Source organism: Aythya marila, assembly GCF_965140915.1.
Source record: "Aythya marila genome assembly, chromosome: 27".
NCBI lineage: Eukaryota > Metazoa > Chordata > Aves > Anseriformes > Anatidae > Aythya > Aythya marila.
The window spans coordinates 1657711-1670231 of NC_139068.1; the positions used below are offsets into that span (position 1 = coordinate 1657711).

The following is a 12521-nucleotide window of genomic DNA, read 5'->3' on the forward strand; positions in this document are numbered from 1 at the left end:
AGACAGTAGGAGTGGCGGGAGGTGAAGAAGTTTCATTGTCTCTTCCCGGGCCGTGGCATCGCTGTTGGGCCACGCTGGGGCTGTCACCTCGTGGCTGCTGAGTTTTTGGGGTCAGCGCGTGCCAGCTGCGCCGCTGTTGCAGCAAACACGAGCAGGGAAGGGAAACCGAGGCAAACGGTTGCACGAGGTAATACATCTCCTGGAGCAGCTCACCAGCAGTGCTTTGCATCCACAACAAATGTACGGCGCCTGTAGCCCTCTCCCCAAAGCATCAGCAAAGTGTGCGATGCCAGGGTTGTGTCCTACTGGAACAGCAGCCCAGGCTGCCTTCTGCCGACACGATTCCTGCTCACAATAAATAAAAATCTTTGCTAAAAAAAAAATAGCCTTAATTGTTTTCCTTTTGAGTAACTGAATTCACCGTTAAATGTCTTTTCTTTCTCGCTTTGTGCTGAAGGGAGCTCCCGTGCTTGAGGTCCCCTGGGTGGGTTTGGAGGGGAGAGTCCCCCCCCCACTCCGTGCTGTGATTTCCACCCCCAAAATTTGTTCAACGCTTTTTTGCCAGTGAGATTGTGAGATGAGGCTCATTGTTGAGGGAATTGCTTTGATCGGGGCAAGTTCATAAAATACATTTGAAGCTGGCTAACCAGGGAGTTTTTCAAAGAGTTACAAGCTGGTGCATGTAACAAATTTTAAGTTATAGTCTAGTGAACAAAGCAAATGCATTCTCCCCGGAGGTAGGTGAGTCTGTATCCCCTTTGAAAGCCTGCTTTAAACAACGTTCAAACTTGGATACCTGTGGCAACAGCACTGAGAGTAATAAATTCTATGAAAGATGAGGTTGTCTCGTTAATTGGGGCTGTGGGTTAGCTGTTTGAAGATTTAATTATTCTGCGTGTGCACGCAGCCGCGTGTCAGGAGGATCCCGGCGTGGAAGGGAGGCTTTGGGGGGCTGGGGCTGGTGGTAAAAGCAGCGAATTCTGGGGATTGTGGGGAGCTGAGCACCACGTTTTGGGCGCAGTGCTGTCATGATTGAGTTTCAGGCTGCAGAATGGCGTTTGCAGCTATTTGCCATAGTGAGGAAAAGCGGAGCTTTTATTAGTAAGGATGTATCACGTTTTCCTACTAACTGCCTCGAGTTCCCACATGTTTTGCTTATGCTGGAGTGGGAGTGATGGGCTTTGCTTGCTATTTTGATATGTGATGGAAGGCAGACATGAGGTACGCAATATGGGACTTGATATTTAAAACTGGCACTTTCCATTAAAGCGTGTACTGCAGGCTGCTTGTTTATGTTGCGGTCGTGTGCGTGCCCGTGCAGCAGGCTTGCGAAACTGTCACTAAATGGAGAGCCACCACAACAAAAAGTCAGAGCAGCGAGCTTGCTTGCCTGCTGCCACGGCTTTGTCTTTCGAAGTTAAAATGACTTTTTGGCCATTTTTGAAGGAAGAAAAAAAAACCCTCTTGTTGTGGACAAGTCAAGTTTGCGGTGCCTTGAATGAGGCGGCGACTTCTCTGCGTGCCCCAGGGCTGCGTTCATGTGGAGGAGGCTGCTGGAGGTGCTGGGGGGATGCCCTCAGGGCCAGCCCTGGGCTCTCCGTGCCGCAGCCCAGAGGGCTTTCAGGGCTTTCAGCAGAGTTCAGCTCCCACCTGCTGCAGCCAGGTGCTTTGAAGGGCTCTCAGCTCTGTTCTCTTTTGCTGCCTTGGGGAAGCTCCTGGTGTCCTCCTCCCTGCTTTCTGCTTGGCGTTTTGTCCGTGGGGTGGGTCACATTAAGGATACAGAAAACAGGATTTGAGAAACAAAAACAGAAAGGTTTGGAGGGCCTGAAAGCTTCTGTAGCTGGGTGAGCAGGAAATAGCAAGCGTGGGGGAACAAAAGGCAGGGGCATATCTTCACGCCTGTCTCCCTCAACCCCGCGTAACGCCCCAGTTCCATCTCCAGTTGTGTCCCTGCTCCTGGCGCTGCCCTGCCATGGCAGCTGCTTCTCCTGCACCATCGCAGTGAGGATGACATGCAGCTATTTTTTGTTGCTTTTCTTCGAATACGTTTTTTTCGCCTTAAATTTTCTGTGCAGTGGGCAAGGCTGGGAGTGAGTGCGTCCCGATGGAGCAGGTTTCCAGCAGGTGCCTGAGGAGTGAACCTGGGGAGAGCACCGAGGGGGAGCGTTGTGCTGGGGCAGCAGCGATGCTCTAGGGGCAGCTCAGCGCTCAGGAGTCCCGCTGGTGGCTGCGGGTACAGCAGAGAAATCTCCCTCATCTTTGTGTGCCTGCAACTTCAGGGGCTCGCAGGGTACGTGTTTCCAGGGGAGGGGTATTTCTGCTGATCTCCCACCCGAAGGAAGAGTCCTCCTGGCTGGATTTGAGATTTTGAACGAGGAAAGAGCATGGGGAATGTCGGAGGTGCTAGAGAGCCAAAGCTGTACTGAGATAAGCGACAGCTTTTGTTTAGAAACTGCAAATTTGACACAGACCTTGTTTAAGCACACAGCTTTAACTTTGCCAGCAGAGTTAGAGCGGTGCAGCCATCTCCTGCCGGTAGAGCTTTTTCCTTCCCGAGATGAGGCAACGCAGCCCTGGTGTAACTGTGCCTGCTCGAGGGCTTGTGGCGAGATGAGTGCATCTTATGTAAAGCATCACGTGCCTTACCTGGCGTGAAGCTGGGGTAGGAGGGAGCCTTCTGCCTTCGAGCTCAAGCACCTGCTTTCCTTTTATTAAAAGGAGGTGGTGCCCAGCGCTGTTGCGCTGCTTAGGCTGCTGGTGTCGTGATGGCGAGGGCCAGGACCTCGCTAAAAATGATCTCGTGGAGGGCAGCGCGCTGGGGGTTCGGTGCTGGGGCGCAGCAGCTCTGCCTCAGCCCACCTCAAACCCTGCTCACGCAGCGTTGCTTGAACATTGTGCATTGTTGCAAGGCTGAGATTTGGACTTCTGCATTTGAGGAGGGAAAAAGCACGTGCCTAACCTGGCTGTGCCTGGCTGTTACATCCCCAGGGAGCCCTGCCAGGGCTGGGTGCTGCTCCATCCTCTGTTCCTATTGTGTTCTCCTGGTGAGAGTAGGCAGAAAGCTCGCTTTTGGCTCAGCATCCCAGCTCGAAGCCTTCCACGCTTGTTGTGCCCTTTCCAAAGGGGAGAGATGGCTTTGGAAGGGGCCCAGCAGGTCTGGCAGGCGTTTCTGCTGGACCTCGCTGCTGCTAATTTCAAATTCTGCATGCTCGGTAGGGTGCCTGCTGCAGCACGTGTCCCGCGTGTGACCAGCCGCTGCCTACTGCATCCCCATTGTTAATGTTATGTGCACTTACGCTCAGATTGGAGTTAACCTTTTTTTAAAGTTTGAGATAGCAAGTGGGTGTCTTCAGGGGACAGATGGAACGTGTGGTGCCATTTCGTTGCTCTGGAGGGCCTCATACCTCGTCAGGCACTGCGGTAACTCGGCTGAAGAATGCCGTAAATGCATCTTCTCTGCTCACTGGCATCCAAAATCCCTGTTAAAGGTGACATCTTTGTTCTAATACAAGAGCAGACTCTAATGATGCTGTTTATAACATCTTCACAAGTGGGAAGGTGATGATGATCTTACCACTTCAGCTGGAAGTAGGCAGTGTTTCCCTCTGTGGTCAAGGCCATGAGGTTGTGCGCATGTTTCCCACGTGCTTTGTGCTGTGTGCATGGCACAGGACCATGGGCTGAACTCCCCAGGCTGGTGAAGCCCTCCTGGGATGCACGGTGACCCCTGATAGATGGGGTTGATGCGGGATGATCCTCTAACCGCGGGCTGCAAACCTGCCACAGGAGCCGTGCCTGAAAAGCACACTGCACTCTCAGGGCGTGCTCGGTGCCTCTGCCCCGTGCTGCAGGCGTTGCGACGCAGGTAAGCCGCGGGTCACAGGCTGCTGGTGGCTGTTCCTCTTCTGCCTTGGTGCTCGCTCCTCGCCGCTCAGCTCAGCCCGTTCTGCTGGCCTCGGGTGCTGGAGCAGAGGGGTTCGCCCTCCCGCCCGCGCCCTGGCAGCCACCCCGTCCCGGGGCGTGCAGCGGGGCAGTGGGCTGGTGCTGGCCGGTGCAGCTGTCTCAGTTATGCCAAAAAGTTTGCCCACATCTGCCTCTCGGATTCCCAGCCGCGTGGGTTGGGATTAGCCTGCCCTCTCGCAGCGCCTCCAAATAGCTGAGACATCCCCGGAGCACGGCGAGGGGGTGGCAGCCTGCAGGCTCCCAGCTGCCTCCGAGGAGGACCGCTGGCTGTCCCACGTGTCCCCTGGCAGCGAGGAGGAGAGACGTGGGCAGTATCCGAGGGCTGCGGCTTCCCTGGTGCATCCCCAGGCCACCGACCCTGCTGGGTGCATGCAGATGCCCAGAGCAGACAGGTTTGGGGCGTGAGGATGGCACCGACCCTCCGGCATCGCGCTGCACAAGCAGAAGGCCAGAATGCGTGTTTGTGAGCAGTATTTTGGGGGAGAAAGGTTAAATTTTAGGGAAATGGGGCTTGTTGAATGATGGTTGTGCCCTGCCAGACCTCCAAGCAGAGCCAGTGTGGAGAGCATCTCGCTGCGGGTTTCGGAGGCCCTCCTGCCAGAAGGTTCCCAAGTATTTTGCAAGTCTTGATTAGCGCATTAGCTTAAACAAATTGAGTTATATATGCCACGGAGGGAAGAAAGGTACTGCACTCCTTCAGTGTTGACTTAAAGTTTAATTAATTTTGTTGCCAAATGAGGCATGAAATACGGTGTGAAATACATTGTGGTGCTGAATGCGTAATTGTACGGGGGACCGGGAGCGCGGCGGGCGCTGAGGGTTGGAGATCACCGGAGGCGAGCTGGGGCACGGCGCTCTCGTGGCATCAAAACGCGCAGCTGGCAGCTGCGGCACTGCCAGGCTTCCCGCGGTGCCCTTTGTCGGGGGACGTGCCCTGGGGACAACCCTGGGGGTGTGGGACTGGGTCCCTGCAGCCCCCCGCACAGCCCCGCGGCGCCCTTGGGCTCTCCGCGGCTTCAAACCCAGCGCAGCCTGGGTTTGGGGTAGGGTGGGGAGGTTTTTGTACAGGTTCTGGGTTTGTCTGCCCTGGGTGACCTCACGGGATGGAAGCACATGTGAAAAAACATCAGAAGGGGAAAAGGATGGAGGTTTCGTGAATCAGCTTTTGAGGATTTTCCTAATGGTTTTGTTGATGCCTCTCTCTTGCTGCCGTGACTAGTGTTTCTGGAGGGAGGATGGCTTTACAGGACTCATACCACCTTGCCTCACCCCTAAAGGAGGTGAATACCCAGACATCTGCCTTTTTTCCCTTGAATTTTTATATTATCTCTCCAGGTAGCTCAGCTCCAAGGCGAGTGGGGCAAAAAAAAACCCTAAAAACCTGCTGTCCATCTGCCTGTTAACCCTGAGCAGCACACCCCCGCCTCGAAGTGTCCGAAGGCACCATCTCTCTCTAAATTTAGCCAGAGATTGCGTCAGGAGCAAGAGGGAGGCGAAGTTAATGTGGCACAAGCTTTTTCTAGCAGGGGAGCCTTCCTGGTTAGACAGGGACCAAAAATAAATGGATGGCCCCGTTCCAGAGCGGCCGGGGATGGCAGGAAGGGCAGCCTCCAGCACCCCTGGGCGTGTTTGGGGGTGGGATTTTATACCAAGCAGGGCAAAGGGCTGTTGTACAAAACCCTGACCGGTCCTATGCAGGAGGAAGCCTCTTGGAAGGCACGTGCCGTGCCCTGTTTCCTCTCTGCAGGCACAGACCGTTGCCAGCCAGCAGTGGCCTCTCCTTCAGTGGTGGCACTTGGCTCTGGTGGCCCCAGGCTTGGCTGGCACCGCTCGGCACGGAGCCGTTCCTCTCCTCAAAGGGCATCTTCTGCCCATCCTCCATCCCTTGGGAGTGGGGCTTTGGTGCAGTTTTCCCCCTCCAGGAGCTGTCCTGGGCTCTGTCACGGCACTGCGTGCCTCCCAGACCTGGTGGCATCCAGCACGTCCTGGGCCTGGAGCAGGACCCAGCCACGCTCCGGCAGGACCCACCAGGACAGGACCTGGCTCAGAGGACGCTGGCGGTGCCGGTCACCTCCTTTCCTTCCCCAGGTGGCACAGGGGGACAGTTGGCTCGTGGCACGTGACAAAAGCTGTCCTTGCCGTGGTGAACGTGTGACCGCTCCTCGGAGAGCGGGGAGGTCCTGGGCCCCTTCTGCTTTCTGAGGCATTTTTTTGAAAGTGAGGTGGTCTCTCCTCCAAAGGCTTGTTAATGCCCCGTTAACATTGTTATACAAAACAGCAGTATGCCATTTAATTAGGAAAAATACGTACTAACCTCTACCATATGTTGCTCTTCTCCTCGTATTTGCATTTGAAAGTCCAGCTGAATTTCAATGTGAAACTGGATTTTATCCAAATGATGAATGGCCTGAGAGGCTGTGGGAAGATGGATGTGCCTCCCTATCAAATGTCTTTGGTTTTTTTTCTTTTTTAGAGAAAAAAAAAATTGAAAGCAAGATGCCTTTATTCCTCCTTGTGCTGTGGTTCAAACCGTTCGCACCTTTCCTCTAAAACCTTAACCAAACGCCCAGGCTCTCACTCCAGCATCTTCTGAGAGCAGAGGCTGCGGCTGAGCGAGGGAGAGGGATGGGTTTTGTCCCGAGCAGTGACCTCTCGGTGGCAGGTCTGGAGAGGAGTCTGTGCCAAAGCTGCCAGTGCTCCTGGCACGGCTGTTTCAGCCTCGTAGGTTTCGCAGCCTCCTTGCTTGACCTAAAGAAGACACCAGCACCGACAGGCACCTTTTATTTAAAAATAAGCATAAGTAAAGTGCTCGGCTGCGTGGGCTCCGAGGCATCTTGGTCTCTGCAGCAGGAGCATGGCGCACGGAGCTGCTGAGTGTTTCCTCACTTTGTTTTACCAACCTGGGTGAATTTTCGTTTTCCCAGCCTGGGCCACCGTTGCCCTGTGGCCGCCATCTCTCCGGCAGCTTTGGGCAGCGCACAGCTTCGTGCTGAGGCTGATTTCTCTGCTCCTCCGAGGTATGTGTGAACCAAGCTCAGCTCCGCAGCCAGCTCAGCACGATGTCACTGAGCTGGTTGTGTTCACACGGCTCTCAGTGACCTTTACCTCGCCTACCTGGCAAAAAAAAACCCTTAAAAATCATTTCATATCCTGATTATTTCACATCCTCTGCGGATCTGCCTTCAGAGGCCTGCAGGAGTGATGGGCTGGCTGCAGGAGTGGGTGCCACAGGTCTCTGACTTTTGTTCTCCTTTCCCTTGGCCCCACAGATCAGTTCAATCTTTAAGACAGTTTTTGTTGTGTTTTTTTTTTGTTTGTTTGTTTTGTTTTGTTTTGTTTTTTTCAGTTGTGTTAATGCAGCTGAACTAATATGATTACATTTCCAGATTTGGGTAATGGAATAACAAGTCAGGAAGCTCTTTTTGAACAGTTGCTTTTTTTTTTTTTTTTTTCATAAGTGAGAATCTATGTCACTTCCAAATTATCCAAGTTTCTCGTTGGGAAGATCTTTCTCTTTCTCAGTTACTCTTGGCACCAGAGCTCCCTGCTACCGTGGCCGTGCCTGCAGCGCCCTGGTCCTGGTACAAGGCTGCGGGCGCCGCGTGCTCCCTCCCAGGGTCACGCGTGGACCTGGAGCAGCTGCAGGGCTGTCCCTGGCTCCCCAAAAAGTTGGGCCTTCCCTAGTAGGAGCAAGAGATGGCAGGGGCTGTGTGTGTCCCCCAGCGGTGTGTTCAGGGCAGGGACCCTCGCGTGCCTCCCCTTCCCCAGGGTTTGTCCGGGCACGAGCCTCTCCCTGTGCCGCAGGAGCCGGTGCGCGTTGGCTCCTCTGGTCTGTGTGTTCGCTCCCGGGTGGCGGAGGAGAGGTTTGGGAAGCGGGCACCAGCAGCCCAGTGAAGTCATCTCGCAGAGGCAACTTCCTTTCTAAAAAAGAGAAGGATGTTGCGGAGTTGGTGGCTTCCCATTATTTTCCCCAATTTGAGCCCTCTCTTGCCCTCGGGCCCTCGGCACCAGCCCGCGCTCTGCGCTTCAACTCGCTGAGAGCCTCGCCGCAACGAAGGGCGCCCACGGCTCGGGGCCACGTGGGTTTGGGCTCCCGAAGCACCGGGGTCCCAGCGGCAGAGCCTGCCCCAAGGCTGTGGTGTTTGCCCTTCTTTGGGTCTGCGGCACGAAGGTGGTGAGTCACTTTCCATGGAGCGATAGTTACCCCGCTCCCGTCTTGTATTTGTGTTGTGTAGCCAGCAGGATTATTTATAACTTAGCCAGCATCCCGAGTCTATTGTTTCAGCAAAGAGCAGGAATGACTAGATGACTTCCTGAGATTTTTTTTTTACCACCCCCTCATTTTTTATTTTTTTAAAAATCTGCTTTTCCTTCCAAGTATTATATTCGCCAGTTGGATGCTTTCCCCCCACATCTTCCCCTCCTGATTGTGCATTTGTGCCGCTGACAATCCCACTACCGGTGTTGCTTTAACCCTAAAAGCAGGGTTTTCCTCGGAAAAGCGGAGGAATGTGCTCCAGCAGGCCTGCAGCACATCTGGGGAGCTCACTGGGTCTGGAGCCAGCATCCCCAGTGCTGGGACCGAGGCAGGAGTCCCCAGATGTGAGGCTCTGGCTGTACTGTTAACAGGAGCACGAGCTGCTGTCTGCGTGCAGGATGAAAGGCTCGCGGTGACCTTGTGCTGTGGTTGTCCTCAGGACACCGTGCCACTCGGGTGCGGAGCTGCTCTGGTCCAGGCCTCCGGTGGCAGGGGAACGTTTCAGCTCAGCTTTGTCCCAGTCCCACCTGCCCCAGGCGTTTGCTGGGGCACTGCAGGGATCTTCCCTCAGCCCACTGCACGGGGCATAAGCCACTTCCATGCAGTCAGCCCCAGGGACGTGAGAGAAGCGGGCCCTGTGCTCCTGTCCTCGCACCTGCCCGCTGGCACTGGCACGATATGCGCAGCACAATGTGTGGCAGACGCCAGGGTTGCCCCTCGTGCCGTGTCACAACGCTGTTTCTTCTGGCTCTGAGTAACCCAGCCCATGGCCGTTGGGTGTTTATGCAGAGAGAAAGGAAAAATTGTGTGTGTGTGTGTTGGTTTTTGCCCCAAGTTTTGGAGCTCTCCTACTTCCTCTCCTCCTCCTTTTTGTTGCTCTGCCTGCAGTTTATTCACTGCCTATATTGCAAGGCTCAGCAGTCATCACGGCCCCAATTAAGCCCTTCCCTGGCAATCTGTGGGTGAAGGTGTGTGAAACAGATAGAAAAGGGCAGGGTGGGTGGTTTGGTGAACTCTGCCCATCCGACCCTTCTGGAAGGAGCCTCAGGTTGAGCTTCCCTGGGGAGCAGCACCCAGGGTCCGCTCCATGGGTACATGACACCACAGGGACCCAACGGCAGTGGATCCTCACCCAAGCAGCCAGGGGCTCTTTCGGTCTTCTTCCTTGAAGCCAGGGTGGAAGGGGATTTGTTCTAGTCCAGTTCTCCTCCTGGCTGGGCAAGATGCCCCAAGGTGCCCTGACAGTGCCGTGCCCGGCGCCTTTCCTTCGTCGCCTCCTGGGCCGTGACGCACGGAGCAGCCCCGAGGCTGGAGCGGCTGCAGCCCCGTCCTGCAGAAGTAGTCTGGGGGCGAAACAGCTGAAGAAGAAGTCCTGGCTGCCTTGTGGTCAGCAGAGATCCTGCAGAAGTCCTCTCGGTTTCTGTTAGCTCAGAACTCAAAACTGAGCCCTCGTTTATTTTTAAGCCGCTGTTTCTAGCCGAGGTGCCTACGAGCACCGTGCTTGTCTTCTCCCCACCGGCAGGAGCTGCCTCGGGGCCTTCCTGGGCAGGGCCCCAGGGGAGCAGTGGAAGGGGCTGGCCGTAGACCTGCCTCTGAATTTGGGGGTGGATGGCACAGAGGTGTTCCTCTGGCTTTGGCTTTCCAGAAGCTGCCTAGAAGCACGAAGCTTGTCCAAATGGGCACGGTGCTTGGATGTGAGCAGCTTGGATTGGCAAATGGGCCTTGAATTCTGTCCCGTAGGGTTTTTGTGTGCTCTTCGTAGCCCCTTCAGCTTTTCCAGGTTTCGTTTTGTGCAGAGCACTAGGTGTGGGTCAGACCCATAGGGTCCTGGGCTCGGGGCTGGGGTGATGCTCTCTGAAGGGCTGGGAATTGAGGCATCTTGGAGAACCGCTGTCAGAGCCATGTGTTCACAGCAAACTTCTGGGGTCCTCTCCAGAGCTACATTTCTTGTAGCAGCTGAAACCAGAGGTCCTTTGGGCCAGGCACTTGCTATTTGTAGGAGCTCATCCCAAAGCCTTTACAGCCCAGGCAGGGGAATTTGGGGTTGCACCGGAGCTCGAGGAGAATCTGGGAGGAGGCTGCCGCGAGGCTGCCTCACGCTTCTCATCCTCGGTAGGCTGAGGTTTCTGAACTCTTGTTCCCCAAACCAGGGCACTCCTGCACTGGCTCTTGCCCATCCCACCTGCCTGGCTGTTTCAGTTTTGTCCCGTAGCTGGATGCTCCAGGCAGCGATCCCTTGAGTATAGCACTGGTGTGATTCCCATCCCATCACCGCAGCATTTCCCTGGAGCACTGGGAGAGCCGAGCCTGGATGGCCCTGAATTTGTGCTTCCTGCTGCTCCTCAGGTTCCTTTTGACTGAACCGCACGGAAAAGAAAGGGAGTGAAAAGACGGGGAGCTGGGACTGACACTCCCCGCTGTGAAACGGCTGCAGTTGGGCCCTGTGACAGCAGGACGTGTGCCACATGGCAGGAGAAGCCCGGCACGAGCATCTCACGCAACGTGCTGCCTCTGCCAGCCCTCCTGGGTCAGCTCAAAAATAGAGAACAGCGCTTCTCCCCCAGCACGCTTCGTATTTTTAAAAGCATTGTGGTTTTTTGTTCTGTTTTCTTTAAATAATTTTCTAAAAAGTTGAAACCGTACGGCTGGTGCTTTTTGACCCAAACAAGAAAACTGAAAGCTCAGTGAGACGTTGTGGTTTGGATTGCCAGTTGTAAAGATTTTTGTGTTCCAGCGCGCGAGGCTTTCAGGCCAAGGGCTTGTTCCAAGCGGTGGCTCGACAACATGTGGGTTAATAGCTGGAGATGTGTCTGTCCACACAGGTATTTAAGGGATAATCTGTGTTGCTTTATATTGTGCCAAGAGAGGCTGTGTCAGCTCTGGTCTCTGCTGCTCCATTTCCAGCTCTGCCCTAATTTTTGGGCAAGTCTCTCCATATGTACAATAGCTAGAAACAGTTTTGTTCCCTGGAGAGGCTTTGAGGTTTAACATTTATAAAACACTTTGAGATCTGCAGATAAAGGAAAGCAAGACAATAAACAGTGACCAAGGCTGTGCCAGACAAATACCCTGTATCACCACAACAGAGCCACGCAGGATTGGGTGGAGATGGCTTTTGTTCGAGGGCAAACAACTGCTCCAGAGCTGCTCTGCGGGCTTGGATGGAGCCCTGCGAGCAGGGGTGCAGCTAAACCCAACCCTGGCCTTTAGAAGGGCTTGTGTTAAGGAGGTAACGCCTGTGGGTAAGAGCACAGGGCACTTAGGTGAGTTTTTCCCTGCCCTTCCCATTGCCCTGAGTGCTCTCAGGCTGTGCCCAGGCTCCCTGGGCGCTTGCTCCGGAGGAGATGCCGCCGAGCTGCTCCGAGCTCCCCGGGCAGCGCACCGTAAAATCCCCTGGTAAACTTAATCCACTCCATAAACCCCACTAACTTTCTTCTAACTGCTTTTGCCTGTCCTTAGAGTGAACTCCTCCACAGTCCCCTGAACAAAGGCAGGCAGGAGTGGGCAGGGACCGGGGCCGGTGGGAGGAGCGCGGGGCTGGGGCGCCCGGCACAGGGCGCTGGGCTCAGCCTGCGGCGGCTCCGTGGACATGGCAGCCCCGCGCCGGCTCTTTCGGGGTAGGTGCTTCCCAACAGATGTCTGGCAGCGCCGGGGCTTTTTTGGCAGGGGTTTGGAGGACGGAGTGGGGAGGAGTGATTTTCAGCAGTTGCGATTCTGCTCTCGAGGGATTTGGAGGCAGGTGGGCTCGAGCGGTGGGCTGGAGATCCGCAGGGGTCTCCTTCGGGTGCCGTGCCGCTCTGGGGCAGGAGCAGAGGGTGTTAACGCTGCTCGAGGACACAGGGTCCCGTTTTGGGAGCAGGATGCGTGGCACATGAGAATTGCTCATCTTTTCGTGCTGCTTCCCTGCCTTCCCCCGTAACGTGAGACCCTTAAAACCTGTTGCAGCGAGGTGCTGCCGGCGGCACGGAGAGGAGAAGGGCGGGTGGCTGGGGCTGGCTCGAGCACAAGGTCGCTGTAGGCTGGGGGTTTCTCAGCCCCACAGTTGGAGCAGGGGGCTGGCGTGGTTCGGGGCTGTGACGCAGCCTGGTTGCGGGCTTTCCTTCTGCATGGGGCTTGCGAGATGGTTTCATTTCAGCTGGTTTTAGGAACAGATCCAACCAGTGCCCAGCTGCCTGGAGATGGTTTTGCTTTAGTTTGAGTGGTTTGTGCGTATCTGGGCTTAACAGGAGAGAAACAAGTTTCTCTGAAGAGTGACTGCTCAGAAGCGAGCTGGGCTGTGTCTGGGCTCTTGCTCTGGTTT

The 12521-nt window shown here is 55.2% G+C and overlaps 1 protein-coding gene across 12 annotated transcripts in view; it reads left to right on the forward strand.

Annotated features, from left to right (window-relative positions):
* The window catches only part of TCF3 (transcription factor 3), a 67199-nt gene that overhangs the window by 12937 nt on the left and 41741 nt on the right, over positions 1 to 12521 (forward strand). Inside the window, exon 1 of one of the 12 annotated variants that reach the window (XM_082779968.1) lies at positions 11791 to 11838. The exons of 10 other annotated variants lie outside the window; for them this stretch is intronic. In XM_082779968.1, the coding sequence (XP_082636094.1) occupies positions 11811 to 11838 (28 nt within the window). In that variant the 5' untranslated portion in view covers positions 11791 to 11810. Of the gene's footprint in view, positions 1 to 11790; positions 11839 to 12521 lie in introns of those variants that run through there. One more of the 12 variants, XM_082779969.1, reaches the window with a different exon arrangement.